The 17,212-nt window shown below is 40.8% G+C and overlaps 1 protein-coding gene across 7 annotated transcripts in view; it reads left to right on the forward strand.

Annotated features, from left to right (window-relative positions):
* The window catches only part of NAA16 (N-alpha-acetyltransferase 16, NatA auxiliary subunit), an 85,838-nt gene that overhangs the window by 59,391 nt on the left and 9,235 nt on the right, over window positions 1-17,212 (forward strand). For 6 of the 7 annotated variants that reach the window (XM_008260015.4, XM_070048746.1, XM_002712969.5 and 3 more), the window contains 3 exons: window positions 2,582-2,751; window positions 3,092-3,244; window positions 12,013-12,141. In XM_008260015.4, coding sequence (XP_008258237.1) covers window positions 2,582-2,751; window positions 3,092-3,244; window positions 12,013-12,141 — 452 coding nt within the window. Of the gene's footprint in view, window positions 1-2,581; window positions 2,752-3,091; window positions 3,245-12,012; window positions 12,142-12,703; window positions 12,847-17,212 lie in introns of all 7 variants that reach the window. The other variant, XR_011378777.1, reaches the window with a different exon arrangement.

Consider the following 17,212-nt stretch of genomic DNA (forward strand, 5'->3'; position numbering starts at 1 on the left):
GATTGATCACAGTTTGCTGTCAGCCTGATGTGCCCATTAAATGGTGTCTCATGGGCTTTTCGATTCAGGATTTTAGCATTATTTTTGGATCATTGTTTTTTTTTGTTTGTTTGTTTGTTTGTTTGTTTTAAGATTTATTTATTTATTTAAGAGGCAAAGTTACCGAAAGAGTTACAAAAAGGTCTTCTGGGCCGGCACTGCGGCTCAATAGGCTAATCCTCCACCTGCAGCGCCCGCACCCCAGGTTCCAGTCCTGGTCGGGGCACCGGTTCTGTCCCGGTTGCTCCTCTTCCAGTCCAGCTCTCTGCTGTGGCCCGGGAGTACAGTGGAGGATGGCCCAAGTCCTTGGGCCCTGCACCCCATGGGAGACCAGTATAAGCTCCTGGCTTCAGATTGGCGTGGTGCACCGGCCGCAGTGGCCATTAGGGGGTGAACCAACGGTAAAGGAAGACCTTTCTCTCTGTCTCTCTCTCTCTCACTGTCCACTCTGCCTGTCCAAAAAAAAAAAAAAGGTCTTCTGTTTGCTGCTTCACTTCCCAAAGGCTGCAGTGGTGGAGTTGGGCCGATCAGAAACTAGGAACCAAGAGCTTCTCCCGGGTCCCCCATGTTGGTGTGGGTGTGGGGACCCAAGCATTTAGGCCATCTTCCATTGCTTTCCCAGGCCATTAGCACAGAGCTGGATAGGAAGTGGAGCAGCCGGGACTTGAACCAGTGCCTATGTGGGATGCTAGTGCCACAGGTGGAGGCTTAACCTACTATACCACAGTGCTGGCCCCAGTTCCCTTTACTCTATCATTTCCTCTCTGACTTATTAGCTCTTTTCTAAAGAGTTTTGTTTTACTGAAATACAGTTTATATAAGAGGAACTTGACCCTTTGCCTTTGTTGTTTGTATTTTAATGTGTGCGACAGTGCATTTGTATTATTTTTATATCATTTTATTAGCTATAACAAGAGACCTTTTTGTTTTGATGGTGCATGGATAGATTTATTCCTTCCATTTTCATTTATTTTTTTACATATATTTTGACTAATGTTAATTAATACATATTAATATTAACATAATATAATATAATAATATTATGACTAATATAATTATAATAATATAATTAACTATAATTAATATAATTATATTAAATATAATTACAATATTATATATTATTAAATATATAATATCATATTAAATATTATAATAAATATAATTAATATATTATAATTAACAATTATATAATATTAATATTAATAAAGTAATATTAATTAATGCATATTTATGGAATAAATATGCCATTTCAATTTATGTATACAGTGTAATGATCAGAGTAATTGGCATATCTGTCACCTCAGACATCATAATTTCTTTTCTAACCTCACTTTACTTTATTATTAAAGATTTATTTGAAAGAGATAGAGATCTCCATCTGCTGGCTCACTCCACAGATGGCTGTAACAACCTGGCCTGAGCCATTTGGGTGGCAGGGGCCCAAGCACTTGGGCCATCTTTTGCTGCCTTCCGGGGCACAGTAGCAGGGAACTAGATTGTAAATGGAGCAGCCAGGACTCACGCCAGTACCCTGATACAAGATGCTGGCATTGCAAGAGGCAGCTTACCCTGCTCTGCCATAATGCCAGCCCTTTCTCACCTCATTTTAGACCTGTATGTCTTCCTTTTTTTCAAAAAATTTTTTTTATTAATTTTTAAGGATTGCTTTATTGAAGGCAGAGAGAGAGAGAGAGAGAGAGAGATCTTCCATCCACTGGTTTGCTCCCCAAATGGTTGCAGTGGTAGAGGTTGGGCAGGGCAGAAGCCAGGAGCCATAAGCTTCTTCTGGCTAAGCCCCAAGCACTTGGGCTGTCTTCGGCTGCTTTCCCAGGTGAATGAGCAGCTGGGACCAGAACCAGTACCCAAATGGGATCTAGGCATTGAAGGCAGCAGCTTAATCTCCTGTGATATAGTACCAGTCCCATTCCCTTCTGAAATCCATTTGGAGAGCCTGTTATTTCTTATCTACCTTTGTGTAGCTTAAGGGGGACAGAATAGAACTCAGCGTATTGACTGCTTTTGTTAGAGGGCTTGGTTTGTATTCTCTCTCAGATTCCTGTCATCTGGCAGGGTTATTTCCATATTTTCAAGGGTGTATCCATTTCTTGAGGATCATATTTTTGAACTTTATGTTTCTTTGATTTAAGTGGTGAGGCCTAGAAAATGCTAAGCCCTGGAAGTCTGGCCGTTGTTTTCCTCTGCTGAAATCTTGCTGTGGTAGTTAAGCAGTCTCCTCTCTGAGTTATTTTCCTTAACTTCTACTGGGCTTGCCTCTTTTTCCTTTCAGTTTGAGAACTCACAGAATTAGATTGATTTGAGTTCCTTTCCTCATCGTTGTTTCTTTGGAGTGGAATTGGGATCAGAAGTCTGAAACTAGATGTTTTAATTCTCTGTGTGGCTGTCACTTTTTGAAATGTTGAAATTGGACATTTTTTCTGGGGTTTCACTTCTGTAATAATAGTTTTATTAAAATTAGGGCAGAGAGAGAACATAATTTGTTTGTTTGCCTTTTCCATGTAATTGACTTTTGTTTTATTTACAGAGAATGGGGAAAAGGAACCCCCAACAACACTACTCTGGGTTCAGTATTTCCTGGCACAGCACTTTGATAAACTTGGACAGCACTCACTGGCTTTGGATTATATTAATGCTGCAATTGCTAGTACTCCAACTCTAATAGAATTATTCTATATGAAAGCAAAAATTTACAAGGTAAATTCTTAGTCATATTTTTTGAATAGTTGAAGAATTTAGCTATTTAAGAAGCCTTTGAGTTATTTTTGTGTAGAAATAATTTCTAGGGTGCTCTGATAATCTTTTTTCAAATACTCTGATAATCCCAAGGAGTTTCATATTACATTGTTGTGTAATCAGTGTTTGGTATTTGATTCAGCTCTTAGTAAATGTGAATTTTAATTATCTAGACTTCTAGATAAATTTGACAGAAATGGTAGCAAATAATTTGTTTAGCAAATGATTTGTTTTTCCACTTATAGTATATATGTATTCTCTTGATAATAAACTGATTTTTTAATGCTTTTATTTCTTATAGCATATAGGTAATCTCAAAGAAGCTGCAAAGTGGATGGATGAAGCACAGTCTTTGGACACAGCTGACAGATTCATCAATTCCAAATGTGCAAAATATATGCTTCGAGCAAATATGATAAAAGAAGCAGAGGAAATGTGTTCCAAGTTCACAAGGGTAGGAAATAGCATATGTAATTATCTGAATTTGTACTTAAGTTTTATGATTTATGAAATTTGCACTGACGTTCATATAAATTTTTTTTAAGTCCTGTTTAGCCCATATTTTAAGGGTGTCGCCGTATGTGTTTCTGGCAGGGGATTGTTAAAAAGCAATAGCAGAAGCAGAATACCTCAATACCAGTATAAGCAATGTGCTGTACTTCAGTGCTAGTATGTAAAATACAATTTATATCTTAATTTTTTTATCTCCTTAGTAATTTGTGATGGCTTTTTAATTCTTTTTTACAGTGTCTTGTTTCAAAACTATTCTGAGTTCTTTCTATGTGCACTATTAGTGTTTATGACATTCTAAAATGTAAGTTCTCTGGTGCCTTTGTGTTAAACATCTATTCATTTTTTAGAATTTGTTATAATATGAAGATAATACATTTTTAAAAAGATTATTTATTTATTTATTTGAAATTCGGAGTTAGAGAGGTCTTCCATCTGCTGGCTCACTCCCCAACTGGCCACAACAGCTGGAGCTGCGCCTATCCAAAGCCAGGAGCCAGGAGCTTCCCCTGGGTCTCCTATGCAGGACCCAAGGACCTGGGCAATTCTCCACTGCTTTCCCAGGCCACAGCAGAGAGCTAGATGGGAAGTGGAACAGCCGGAACTCAAACCAGTGCCCACATGGGATGCTGGCACTGTAGGCGCCGGCTCCACCCACTACGCCACAGCACTAGCCTCAATAATATATGTTTTATGTTCAGAAGTAGACTAATCAGAATAGAAAGCTCAGAAACAGATTGACTTATATTTGAAAACTTGTATAGCCAGAGATACTTTTAAGAATTAGACATGAAAAGATATTGCCAGGACAATTATTTTTGTTTAAAAAATAAAATGGCATCCCTATCTTATGCTTGTGCTGCACACAAATCAATTTTTTTATTTTTTAAAATTTTTAAAATATTTATTTGAAAGAGTTACACAGAGAGAGGAGAGGCAGAGAGAGAGAGAGAGAGAGAGAGAGATCTTCCATCTGATGGTTTACTCCCCAATTGGCTGCAACGGCCGGAGCTGCACCGATCCCAAGCCAGGAGCTTCTTCCGGATCTCCCATGCAGGTGCAGAGGCCCAAGGACTTGGGCCATCTTCTGTTGCTTTTCCAGGCCTTAGCAGAGAGCTGGATAGGAAGTGGAGCAGCCGGGACTAGAACCGGTGCCCATATGGGATGGCGGCGCTTCAGGCCAGGGTGTTAACCCACTGTGCCACAGTTCCGGCCCCCAATTTATTTTTTTTAATATTTATTTTACTTGGAAGAGTTACACAGAGAGGGAGGGAGAGGGAGAGAGAAAGAGGTCTTCCTTAACAAAGAGAGAAGGAGAAGGAAAGAGAAAGAGAGAGGTCTTCCTTCCGCTGGTTCATTCTCCAATTGGCTGCAACGGCTGGAGCTATGCCATTCTGAAGCCAGGAGCCAGGAGCTTCTTCTGGGTCTCCCACACGGGTGCAGGAGCCCAAAGACTTGGGCTGTCTTCTTCTGCTTTCCCATTTATAGCAGAGCGTGACCAGAAGGGGAGCAGCCTGGTCTCGAACTGGTGCCCATATGGGGTGCTGGCATTGCAGGTGGCGGCTTTACCTACTACGCCACAGTGCTGGCCCCACAAATCAATTTTAAAGATCTAAATATGGAAAGAAAACCTTTCAGACTATCAGAAGAAAATATAGTTTATTTTCAGGATAAGAAACATTCTTTATGCTTAGTATAGGAAAATTTTTTTAATGTAAAGTTTATATATTTGAAAGGTGAAGTGGCAGAGATATTATCTCTGCTACTTTATCCCCAAATGCCCACAACAGCCAGGACTGGGTCAAGTCAAAGCCAGGAACCTGTTAACTCCGTCTGCTTTCTCCCAGAATGCATTAGCAGGAACGGACACACGGGAGCTGGTATCTGAACCAACACTCTGATGTGGGCTGCAGTTGTCCCAAGTGGTGGCTTAACCTACTGCGCCAGAAAGCCTGCCCTTGAAAGCACTTGAGACCCCAAAACTGTAAAGTATGAGTAAAATTCACAGTGTCAAACTTTTAGGATTATGTATAATAAGAATAAGCAAAGTAAGAATAGATAAAAGAATTGGAGAAGATATTTTTAGCTTTCAATGAAAAAGAATTCATAAAGAACTCCAAGTAATTCACTGAATATTCTGTAATACATTAAATGTGAGATTGAGGTGTAATGAGGAAACCGTGTTTGTAAGCCCCCTTTTTTTTTTTTTTAAAGATTTATTTATTTGAAAGGCATAATTACAGAGAGACAGGGAGGTCTTCTGTTGACTGGTTCATGTCCCAAATGGCTGCAACAGCTAGGGCTTGGCAAGGCTAAAGCCAGGGGCCAGGGGCTTCCTCCAGGTCTCCCATGTGGGTGCGGAGATTCAAGCAAGCACTCAGGCCATCTTCCACCGCTACACCCTCTCCTGCCAGCCCCCGCCCAGGCACATTAACAGGGAGCTGGATTGGAAGTGGAGGAGCTGGGAATTGAACCAGCACCCATAAGGGATGCCAGCACTGCAGGCAGCGGTTTAACCTGTTGGTCCACATCACCAGTCTCAACAGTAAATTCTTGAGGATGAAAATAAGTTACTGCTGTGTACAGTGATGCTTAGATGTCACTAATACTGCATCGGTGGTACCATCTTCCTTAAATGGTAACTGGACTTTAGTTTTTTATTTATGGCAACTTTTTATAATTTAGAACTCGAAGAATAGCTTGAACTTTTATTGTGAAAATTTAGCAGTTTGCAAGAATGTCATAAAAACACTTTAAGTTAAAACTCAACAAGAAGGGGGCTGGCGCTATGGCGCAGTGGGTTAATGCCCTGGCCTAAAGCGCCGGCCTCCCACTTGGGCACCGGTTCTAGTCCTGGCTGCTCCTCGGATGGCCCAAGTCCTTGGGCCTCTGCACCTGCGTTGAAGACCAGGAAGAAGCTCCTGGCTCCTGGTTCCTGGTTTCTGATCGGTGCAGCTCCAGCCGTTGCAACCATCTGGGGAATGAACCAGTGGATGGAAGACCTCTCTCTCTCTCTGCCTCTCCTTGCTCTATGTAACTGTGACTTTCAAATAAATAAATAAATCTTAAAAAAAAAAAAAAACTCAACAAGAAAAAAAGCATATGTAGGCAAGTGATAAATGTATTTAATTCATAGAAGTGGAAAATAGAATGTCCAAAAAAGATATCTTTATTAGTAATCAGAGAGATGCAAGTTAAAAAATAAAATAGCATTTTAGAACCATTTAATAGGCTGAAGGTTATGTCTGATATAACAGGGTATATTTTTATATAACACATACTCTCAATTTTCATTAAAGGCCAGTACTATAGAACATTTATTGTTTCTCATTATATAAAGGTCTTCTTCATATATGAAGCAGCCTAACATTGGATGTTATTCACTAATACTAATAATTTATTTATCATTTGAAAGGGGAAATAGAAAAGTAACTTTATACTTAATAAGCACTGAACTAAGTATTTTATATGTATATACATATATACATAAATCATTTAATGTTAAACAGTACCCTTTGTAATCCTCCATATTATAGTTAAGGAAATATTTATGGAGGTCAAGTACCAGTCAGCTGGAAATAATCAGCTTTGTATTAATTTGGAGGCAGGATTCTACATTCAGTGTCTCTGATCCTGACACTCATGTTCTGCCAAACCATAACTGTGTAATAGGAAGAGCAACTGCAATGAATAGTGATTCTAAAACTTGTACCTTAGCAGAGGCAAGACAGCACATGCAATGTTGGGAAAGAAGATCAGCAACAGTGATGATTGTTAGGAGAAAAAAATAGGGAAAATAGCAATACTGTTTATGTTCCTGTAGTGCTTATCAAGTGTTCTAATATTTTATAGTAAGATAATTGAAATTCTGAGGTTACTCACAGGATCTTTGGTCAAGTAGTAAACAGTGCTAGGGTTCAAACTCTTCATCACCCTTTCCATTGAATCACAGGTTTGAAGATAGAACAGAGTATACAGAATAGACACAAAAGTATACTGGGGGGCCGGCGCTAAGATAACATAACAGATAAAGGCACCACCTACAGTGCTGTCATCCCATGTGGGCACTGGTTCGAGTCAAGGCTGCTCCACTTTGGATCCAGCTCCCTGCTAATGGCCTGGGAAAGCAACAGAAGATGGCCCAAGTCTTTGGGGCCCTGCACCCATGTGGGAGATCCAGAAGAAGCCCCTGGCTTTGAATCGGCTCAGCTCCAGCTGTTGCGGCCGTTTGGGGAGTGAACCAGTGTTGTGGTTGATTTATTCTGAGAGGAGGAGTGTGGTGGGGGCAAGAGGCATGGAGTCACCACACAGATTCCGGGAGCCCAGTGAAAGCAGGCCTGAGGCGAGCAGCCTGCAGACTCGTTTATTTCAGTTGGTACAGCAGCTTACACAGCCACGGCAGCCAATCTGGTCAAGGGGTGGTCTATGCCCTAATCAATCACACCCTGTTGCCAGTTTCTGAAGGCAGTTTCTGAAGCCATCCAATCACAGCCTGTTGCCAGCGGCCATCTTGGAATGGCCTTCTCATTCCACTACAAACCAGCATTTGGAGGACCTCTCTCTCTATCTCCCTCCCTGCCTCTGCCTTTCAAATAAATACATAAATTATTTTTAAAAAAAGCAATACTGTTTTTTAGAGAAAAATGGTGCCTGGATGGCCAAGGTAAAAGTTTAATATAAAGTAAAATTAGAAATGAGTATACACAGAAAAATAAAAAGATCTCCCATGTTTGTACATTGAAAGAACTAATATCAAACCGTCCGTATTACCTAAGCAATTTACTGATTCAGTATCATCCCAATGCAAAATACCAAAGACGTACTTCTCTCTTCTGGGAAAAATGACCCTCAAATTCATGTGAATCACAAGAGACCCTGAAATGCTAAAGCAGTCTTAAGTAATAAAAATAGGCTAATCCTCCACCTTGTGGTGCTGGCACCCCGGGTTCTAGTCCCAGTCGGGCTCTGGATTCTGTCCCGGTTGCTCCTCTTCCAGTCCAGCTCTCTGCTTTGGCCCAGGAGTGCAATGGGGAATGGCCCAGGTCCTTGGGCCCTGCACCCGCATGGGAGACCAGGAGAAGCACCTGGCTCCTGGCTTTGGATCAGCGCAGTGCGCCGGCCGCAGAGGCCATTGGGTAGTGAACCAACAGAAAAGGAAGACCTTTCTCTCTGCCTCTCTCTCTCTCACTGTCCACTCTGCCTGTCAAAAAATAAAAATTAAAATTAAAAAAAGCTGGAGGCATCACAATACCAGATTTCAAGACATATTGCAAGGCAGTTACAATCAAAACAGCTTAGTACTGGCAAAGGAATAGACATGTAAACCAACGGAAGAGACTACAGACCCCAGCAATTAACCTAAAAATCTGTAATCAACTAATATTTGACAAGCCAAAAATCATTCCTTGGAGAAAGGACAGTCTAACAAATGGTGTTGGGAAAATTGGATCTCTGCATGGCATGCAAAGGAATTAAACAACACTGCTTATACCCTGTGCAAAAATCAGCTCATAATGGATTAAGGATCTAAATCTAAGACCTGAAACCATGAAATTTCTAGAGGAAAACAGGGGTTATACTGCAGTGTATTGCAAAGGAAAGACATCTTGGATAAGACCCCAGCAGCACAGGCAGAAAAGGTAAAAATAGACAAATAGGATTACATCAAACTTCTGCACAACAGGGAAACACAACAAAGGAGGCAACTGACAGAATAGGAGAACATATCTGCAAATTATACATCTGATAAATACTTAATATCCAGGGTCTATAAGGAGCTCAAGAAACTCAACAAGGGGCTGGTGCTGTGGTGTAGAAGGTAAGCCACTGCCTATAATGCCGGCATCCTGTGTGGGTGCCCGTTCAAATCCTGGCTGCTCCACTTCTGACCCAGCTCTTCTGCTATGGCCTGGGAAAGCAGTAGGGGATGGCCCACGTCCTTGGGCCCCTGCACTCACGGGGGAGACCCAGAAGAAGCTGGGCTTTGTATTGGCACAGCTCTGGCCATTGAGGCCATTTGGGGAGTGAATCAGTGGATGAAAGACTTTCTCTTTCTCTCTCTCTCTCTCTCTCTCTCTCTCTCTCTCTCTGCCTCTCTCCGCCTCTCTCCGCCTCTCTCCGCCTCTCTCCAGCTCTTTCAAATAAACAATCTTTTTTTAAAAAGATTTATTTATTTATTTGAAAGAGACACAGATAAAAGGAGCGGCAGAGAAAGAGGGAGGTCTTTCATCTGCTGGTTCACTCCTGAATTGGCCACAATGGCTGGATCTGCACTGATCTGAAGCCAGGAGCTTCTTCTTGGGTCTCCCACATGGGTGCAGGGGCCCAAAGGGCTTGGGCCATCTTCCACTGCTTTCCCGGGCCATAGCAGAGAGCTGGATTGGAAATGGAGCAGCTAGGACTCAAACTGGCACCCATATGGGATGCTTGCACTGCAGGTGGTGTACCTATTACACCACAGCACCAGCCCCATAATCTTTTTTTTAAAAAAAGAAGAAACTCAGTAAGAAAACAGTCTATCTAAGAAATGGGCTTAGGATATAAATAGTCACTTTTCACAGGATGAAATACAAATATCCAACAGACATATGAAAAGATGCTCAGGATCACTGTCCATCATGGTAATGCAAATCAAAACCACAATGAGGTTTTACCTCACCCCAGTTAGAATGGCTGTCATTCAAAAAAAAAAAAAAAAAATTTGTGAGGATTTGAGAGAAAGGTACCCTTTCTCTAATACACTGTTGGTGTGGATGTAAACTAGTACAGCCATTATGGAAGACAGTTTGGATATTCCTCACAAATCTGAAAATAAACCTGCCATATCACCAAGCCATCCACTCCTGGGAATTTACCCAAAGGAAATGAAATCAGCATATTAAAGAGTGAACTTACCCCCATATTTATAACAGCCCAGTAACTCAGAATATCTAAGATATGGAATCAACCCAGATGTCTATCAACTGATGACTGGATAAAGAAATTGTATACACACAATGGAATAGTACTCACTTGTAAGAGCTAATGAAATCCTGCCTTTCATAACAAATTGGATACAACTGGAGACCATTACCTTCCCTAAAAGACAAATACTGCGTTTTCCATGATTTGTGGTAAATAATAAACAGAGTACAAAAAAAAGTATGAGTGAAATTGACATTTTGAGAATTGATTGTTTATAGCCAGCCTTTGTTTTCTCTTGAGGAACAGTAGTTTTTCTGCTTGTTGAGTTTTTTATTTCATGGAGGGTTAAGCTTGTGATTATAAAGTAAATTGAAATTATCATTTTTTAAATTAAAAGAAAAATGAGTAAAGGATAGGGAGAGTAGGAAAGAGGGTAGGGTGGGGAGTATTATATTAAAACTGTATTTGAAATATATAAAATTTGTTCCCTTTTCATAAATTTTTTAAAAAGGTGAGTGTACAGAACTTAAATAAATCTAGTGACTTCAAAACAACAAAGAACGTAACTAACGAGGATGTGTCTTCAAAGGAACAGGAGAACAAGATGGTGAGAGGAGTTAGTTATTTAAAGGAAGTAGCCACCAAAATCTATGGCTTAGGTTGCTCATCATTTGCCTCTGGTCATCTGGTTTTGATAGGTGCCATGCTGTTCACAGACCTTGTTCATTTTGCTGATACTTGTTCATTGGCTTTGTAAATTCACAAGATGTCATTAACATAGTGAGCTAGGAGAAGAAAATTGCTAATAGCCCTGTTTAATTGCTGAACCCAGCTTAGCTCCAGTTGCCAGTAAAGGAGTGAAATATTCCTGTTTCCTTCTTACAGATTTTTCAATTTAGAATTTTAAAATTTTTTTCTTTTTGTTTTTTAAATTTATTTGACAGGTAGAGTTAGACAGTGAGAGAGACAGACAGACAGAAAGGTCTTCCTTCCATTGGTTCACCCCCCACAATGGCCACTACAGCCGGCTCTGCACCAATGCGAAGCCAGGAGCCAGGTGCTTCCTGCTGGTCTCTCACGTGGGTGCAGGCGCCAAAGCACTTGGGCCATCCTCCACTGCCCTCCCGGGCCACAGCAGAGAGCTGGACTGGAAGAGGAGCAGCCGGGACTAGAACCTGGCCCCCATATGGGATGCCGGCACCGCAGGTGGAGGATTAACCTAGTGAGCCATGGCGCCCGCCTCCTTTTTTTTTTTGTGACCACATATTTTAAGAAATGTACATTACTTTTCATTTCAAAAAGTTAACTACCTGGAATTGTTCATAGTGCATTTGCAGCTTTGTACACTGAAACTGAGAGACAGTGGATTTCTAAGTTGGAGGAAGGAGTCTGGGAAATTGAACAGGAGGCCTGAAATTTACTAACAGATTCAACAGTTTTGGGAAGCAAGGGAAGGTTAAGTTGTCTTTGCTTAAAGCTCAGAAGATAGGCAGTGTTTCCTAAGATTACTGTATTAAATGATTTAAGTCAAAGCTTTGGTGTTCAAAAATGCATCTTTAGTGATCTGGAGTCTTTTATATAGAGTGTTGGATACTCCAACAGAGCGATAGATTTTATCAAACTATAAGACTTTACACTAGACTTTATATAATTTAAAACTAATGGGAGTCATTTGCTTAATTCATATATTTGCTAATTGATTGTTATAATACTTTTAATGTAGTAAAAATAAGTGTAAAAGAGAAAATGAGATTTTTAGGGTCTTCCTGTTTGCTCCCTATAGTTGTGTTGTGAATGCTTCCATTTCAGGAAGGAACGTCTGCCATGGAAAACCTGAATGAAATGCAGTGTATGTGGTTTCAGACTGAATGCATTGCCGCTTATCAGCGTCTGGGCAGATACGGGGATGCCTTGAAGAAGTGCCATGAAGTAGAAAGGGTAGGATTTTGTCCTTAGTTTGCTCCTGTAAGGTGGTGAAAACAGGTAGATTTCTGCACAGGATCATCTGCCTCTTCTAACTGCTGTGAGAGCTTCATCCTGAAGAACAAAACTTTGGTCTTTAGCCTTTTAATCAGAAGCTGTGAACAAATGATGATTTTTGATCCTCAAATGATTATACTTTTGCCACGTGTATTTATTTTTGTTTGAAGGAAGGGGGAAAGATGAATTAGTAAAACACTAGTGCTATTATTAACAAAGTCAGAATTTCTGTTCCCTAATTGGGCTATTACTTGATTTTCATCACCAGCCTAGAACACATAGCTGATGGCAACCTCTTTATCCTGTAAGGCTCAGGATCTGGTCCGCAGTCAGCCTCTCTCCAGTTGGTCTTCCCAGGATGTTTGTTCTCACACCCAGTGCTCTGTACGGCAATCTGTGGCCAGTTTGCAGGCTTATTTTATTACTTGCTTTTAGAATTATGTGTGATGTGCCTTAGTGAGGGGACTTTTCTTTTCCTTTGTGTGAATTTTTGTTTTCCTGTTCTTTGTCATCTCTGAAGCACTCTCCTTCCACATGGACCACAGGAGGAAAAGAGCCGCAAATGCACCCCTGAGGCAGTCCTCAGCAGCCCTCAGTTGTGGGGGCAATCGGCACCACAGTTCCCCTGCTGACGCAGTATAGAACCACAGGCATCAGAGTCAGGTGAGCCTGATGTCTGCACCGTGGCAGTCACTTCGGCCTTTTTCCATGGGGAAATTCTGAGGTTACCCACAAGGAAGGCTTACTCCTAGGGGGTGGCTTTTGAAGGGAATCGGAACCAGGATTATACCTGAGCCTTTTTAGAAATGACCTGATTTTTGTTTTGTTTTTGCTGCCCTTTTAAGCCTGGGCTTGATGGCTATCTCTTTGGGGAAAGTCCTTGTCATTTTCTCCTTGAAAAATGTAGAGTTCCTAGATGATACATGAATTATTTAAGCATTCTAGTTTGTCAGGCTGTTATTTCTGTGATAAATCTGAGCTTGTTTTGATACTTGCTAGATGACCATCACTTAAGAAGCAGAATGCCTTTAAATGAATATTTTTCATATTTTTGAGAATTGTTAGAATATGAATTGATCTTCCATCACTGTTACATTTAGGTTATACTTCCCCTAAATTTGTAGTGAACTTCACTGAGTAGCATTGAATAAGCTTCTACATGTCAGGTAAAAGACTTTTAGTTCAAGAAATGATTTAATTTGTAGAAGACATTTTTGAGGAAAAAATTAAAAAATCATTGGTTATATCAGATTAGAACATTGCAGAAATCATTGTCATGTTACTTAACTGTTGCTAGAAATTTGAAGAATTTGAGAAAAGGAACTAGAAATAAACGAGAATAAAACTTAGACATAGAAAAAATAGACGATAGCCTCTTGCGCCACTTGTATGATATTCTTTTCATGACTTAGCTCTACTAAAAGTAAAGATCTTTTATATGGTTATACATCTTCTACATGTTGTATAGAAATGGGATGCTTAGTACAAATAGCATATTGATTAATGCTTCTAAAATTAACTTCTAATCTAAAAAAATTCCTGCACTCATTGGAAGGATTTAGAATTACAAAATTTATGAATTTATTGTAATAGTATTGATGAGGTACTTAATGTTTAATGCTTTGAATAAGGAACATATTTCAAAAATAGTTTTGCAGTTTACCTTCTAAACTGAAGGGTAGCTAAGAAGTACAAAGAGCTAGATCTTTTTTTTAAAAAAAATTTTATTTGAAAGTCATTTACACAGAGAGAGGAGGAGAGGCAGAGAGAGAGAGAGGTCTTCCATCCGCTAGTTCATTCCCCAACTGGCCGCAGCGGCCAGAGCTTCTTCCCAGTCTCCCACGCAGGTGCAGGGGCCCAAGGACTTAGGCCGTGCAGTCTCAGGCCATAACAGAGAGCTGTATGGGAAGTGGAGCAGTGGGACTCAAACCAGCGCCCATATGGGATGCTGGCATTGCAGGCGGCAGCTTTACCTGCTATGCCACAGCACCAGCTCCCTCTCATAGGATTTTAGGATTATATACATAAAGGTTATGTGGTACAAACCAGTCTAATGTTTGAAATGAACTTTATTAAAACAGTCTTTTCCAAAATATTCAATAGAAACTGATGTTCAGAATAACATTTTTAACTATTTCAAGAAGTGAGGTTTTCTTTTTAAACTTCAGGTGATTATATGCTAATCCTCCGCCTTGCAGTGCCGGCACACCGGGTTCTAGTCCCGGTCGGGGCGCCAGATTCTGTCCCGGTTGCCCCTCTTCCAGGCCAGCTCTCTGCTGTGGCCAGGGAGTGCAGTGGAGGATGGTCCAAGTGCTTGGGCCCTGCACCCCATGGGAGACCAGGAGAAGCACCTGGCTCCTGCCATCGGATCAGCGTGGTGCGCCGGCTGCAGCGCGCTGGCCGTGGCGGCCATTGGAGGGTGAACCAATGGCAAAGGAAGACCTTTCTCTCTCTCTCTCTGTCTCTCTCACTGTCCACTCTGCCTGTGAAAAATAAAAAATAAATAAATAAATAAAAGAATTAAAACTTCAGGTGATTAGGTTCCCATTGTTTTAGTGTGCTGGTTCATATGGGAATCAGGGCAGCAATTATATCTGATAAGATCTTGGACTTCAGATAAACCAAAGTTAGAGCAGTTCATAACTATCTTCTTTGCATCTTTATCAAGTTGACATATGCTTGTTAATGACAGATTCTCTATAAAGAAAATCAAATTGCTTATTCTCCTCGATCTAGTTATTTTTAAAAAATATTTGAGAAGCAGAGTTAACAGAGGGAGAGATAGAGAGGTCTTCCATCCACTGGTTCACTCCCCAAATGGCCACAACGGCCAGAGTTGGGGCAATCCAAAGCCAGCAGCTTCTTCTGGATCTCTCACCTGACTTCTGGGGGTTCAAGCAGTTGGGCTGTCTTTCCCAGGCCATTTACAGAAGCTGGACTGGAAGTGCAGCAACCTGGACTCCAACCAGTGCCACAGGCAGAGGCTTAACCTCCTATGCCGCAGCGTTGTCCCCAGTTATTTTTAAAGTTCAGAGCCTCTGTTGCTTTTCTGTGTGTAAAACTCTTACTAGTGTCACTCAGGAACACAAAGTACTGGCAGAAGAATCTGAGCCAGGGGAGAAGACCTATCGGGGATTCCTAAAGAAACCACTCAGTAGAACTGTGAGTGGCTTCTCAGGCTTGAATCAAAGACAGGTTAGCAAAGACTGTCTTCGACATCTCCAGCAACTCCTGCCAGCATCACCTGCCCCCACCCTCAAAAAAAAAAACTAGCATTTTTAGAGGAAAGGGTATGTTAATAAGATTTTGATACCTAGCTTTCTGCAGTGAGCTGACAAATGACTTAGGGTGCACTTTGTGTTTGGCTAAAAAGTGCAGGGAAACAAACTTTATTTTGTCTTGCTTACTTTCAAATTTTACAAATTTGGAGACAAAAAAATCAATCCATGATCGTGTAAGAGAGAACTTTGTAATGATAGTTCTGTGTCTTGATTTTGGTAGCAGTTATATGAATCCACACATGATAAAACTACATAGAACTGTAGATACATATTGTACCAATTGCAGTTTCTTGGTTTTGATACTATCCTGTAGTTTTTTTTTTTGTTTGTTTTGTTTTTTTTTTGATAGGCAGAGTTAGACAATCAGAGAGAGAAAGGTCTTCCTTTCCATTGGTTCACCCCCCAAATGGCCGCTACGGCCAGCGCGCTGCGCCGACCCAAAGCCAGGTGCTTCCTCCTGGTCTCCCATGCGGGTGCAGGGCCCAAGCACTTGGGCCATCCTCCACTGCGCTCCCGGGCCACAGCAGAGAGCTGGACTGGAAGAGGAGCAACCAGGACTAGAACCCGGGGTGCCAGCGTCGCAGGCGGAGGATTAGCCAAGTGAGCCGTGGCGCTGGCCATGTCCTATAGTTTATATGCTGGAACCTTGGGGGAAACTGAGGGAAGAATAAATAGGACCTCTGTATACTACTTTTGCAATATCCACTTTATCTGTAATTTCAAAGCAAAAGGTTAGAAAGACCTACCCAAGAGTAGTATTCTGCAATACACCACTTCTTGAAAAGCAAAAGGATTAATAAGCCATAGCTGCTGTTTCCTACTTTTTCTTAGTCTAGCCATATTCTGTGTTATCACTTTTAGCTTATTATAGGGTGATTAACTGCTCAGGTTTGCCTCTGTCAGGGTAGGTTCCTGAGACTCAGTGCTTTCATTGGAAAAACTGGGAAAGCCTCAGCATACTGGGATAAGTTGGTCACCCTGTATATGGAAGACATTAACTGGAGAGAGGCAGCCTATGGGCTGTTACTGATAAAAGAGGCAGCATCAAGAATTTTGGTTCCAAATGGTTCCTTTCAAGGTTTGACTTAAAATCTGTTTACCGATGCTGCTAGGAATATCTCTTGAAGCTTGTCATCTGCCTTTTTATGTTTCTCAACCTAGAAATCATCCTAAACTCTCTTAGATGTTTTTGTATCATTGTGGCCATGACTATTAGCACTGCTATTTTTTTCTTGGTCATTTGTATTGAATATTAAGATGTGATGCTACATGTTACTTGATTTGCATTTAAGGAAAACCAGCAACTTTGACATAATAACCTTTTCACTTTTTGAAAATGAAGCCAAGTTTGTTATATATGAATTGCTTATTTTATTGGTGGGAAGGATTCAGTACTTGAATAGAACATTAAAGCATTTTTTTAGTTAAAGTATAAACTAATATAAAATATTTTTTCAATTTCTTGCCCTCCACATTGTGTGCTTTTATTCTTAAAAATCTTAAAGTCTAGGGAATGTTCTGTGTATAATGTGTTTCTAATTACCATGATGGCTAAAACTGTCAAATGGCTGTGGATGATTACTGATGTGTCCTCACTGTGAGGACTTAGTAGACACCCAGGACTGTGAAGTGCAAGGGAAACTTACCTCTGTTGATGGGTAGAATCATTAGTTTTTCCATGTGATTTTAGAGATGCTAATGTAGGGAAACAGAATCAGAGGTAGAAATGCATAGAGGAGAGAAAATAG

The sequence above is a fragment of the Oryctolagus cuniculus genome, chromosome 9 (assembly GCF_964237555.1).
Source record: "Oryctolagus cuniculus chromosome 9, mOryCun1.1, whole genome shotgun sequence".
Classification (NCBI taxonomy): domain Eukaryota; kingdom Metazoa; phylum Chordata; class Mammalia; order Lagomorpha; family Leporidae; genus Oryctolagus; species Oryctolagus cuniculus.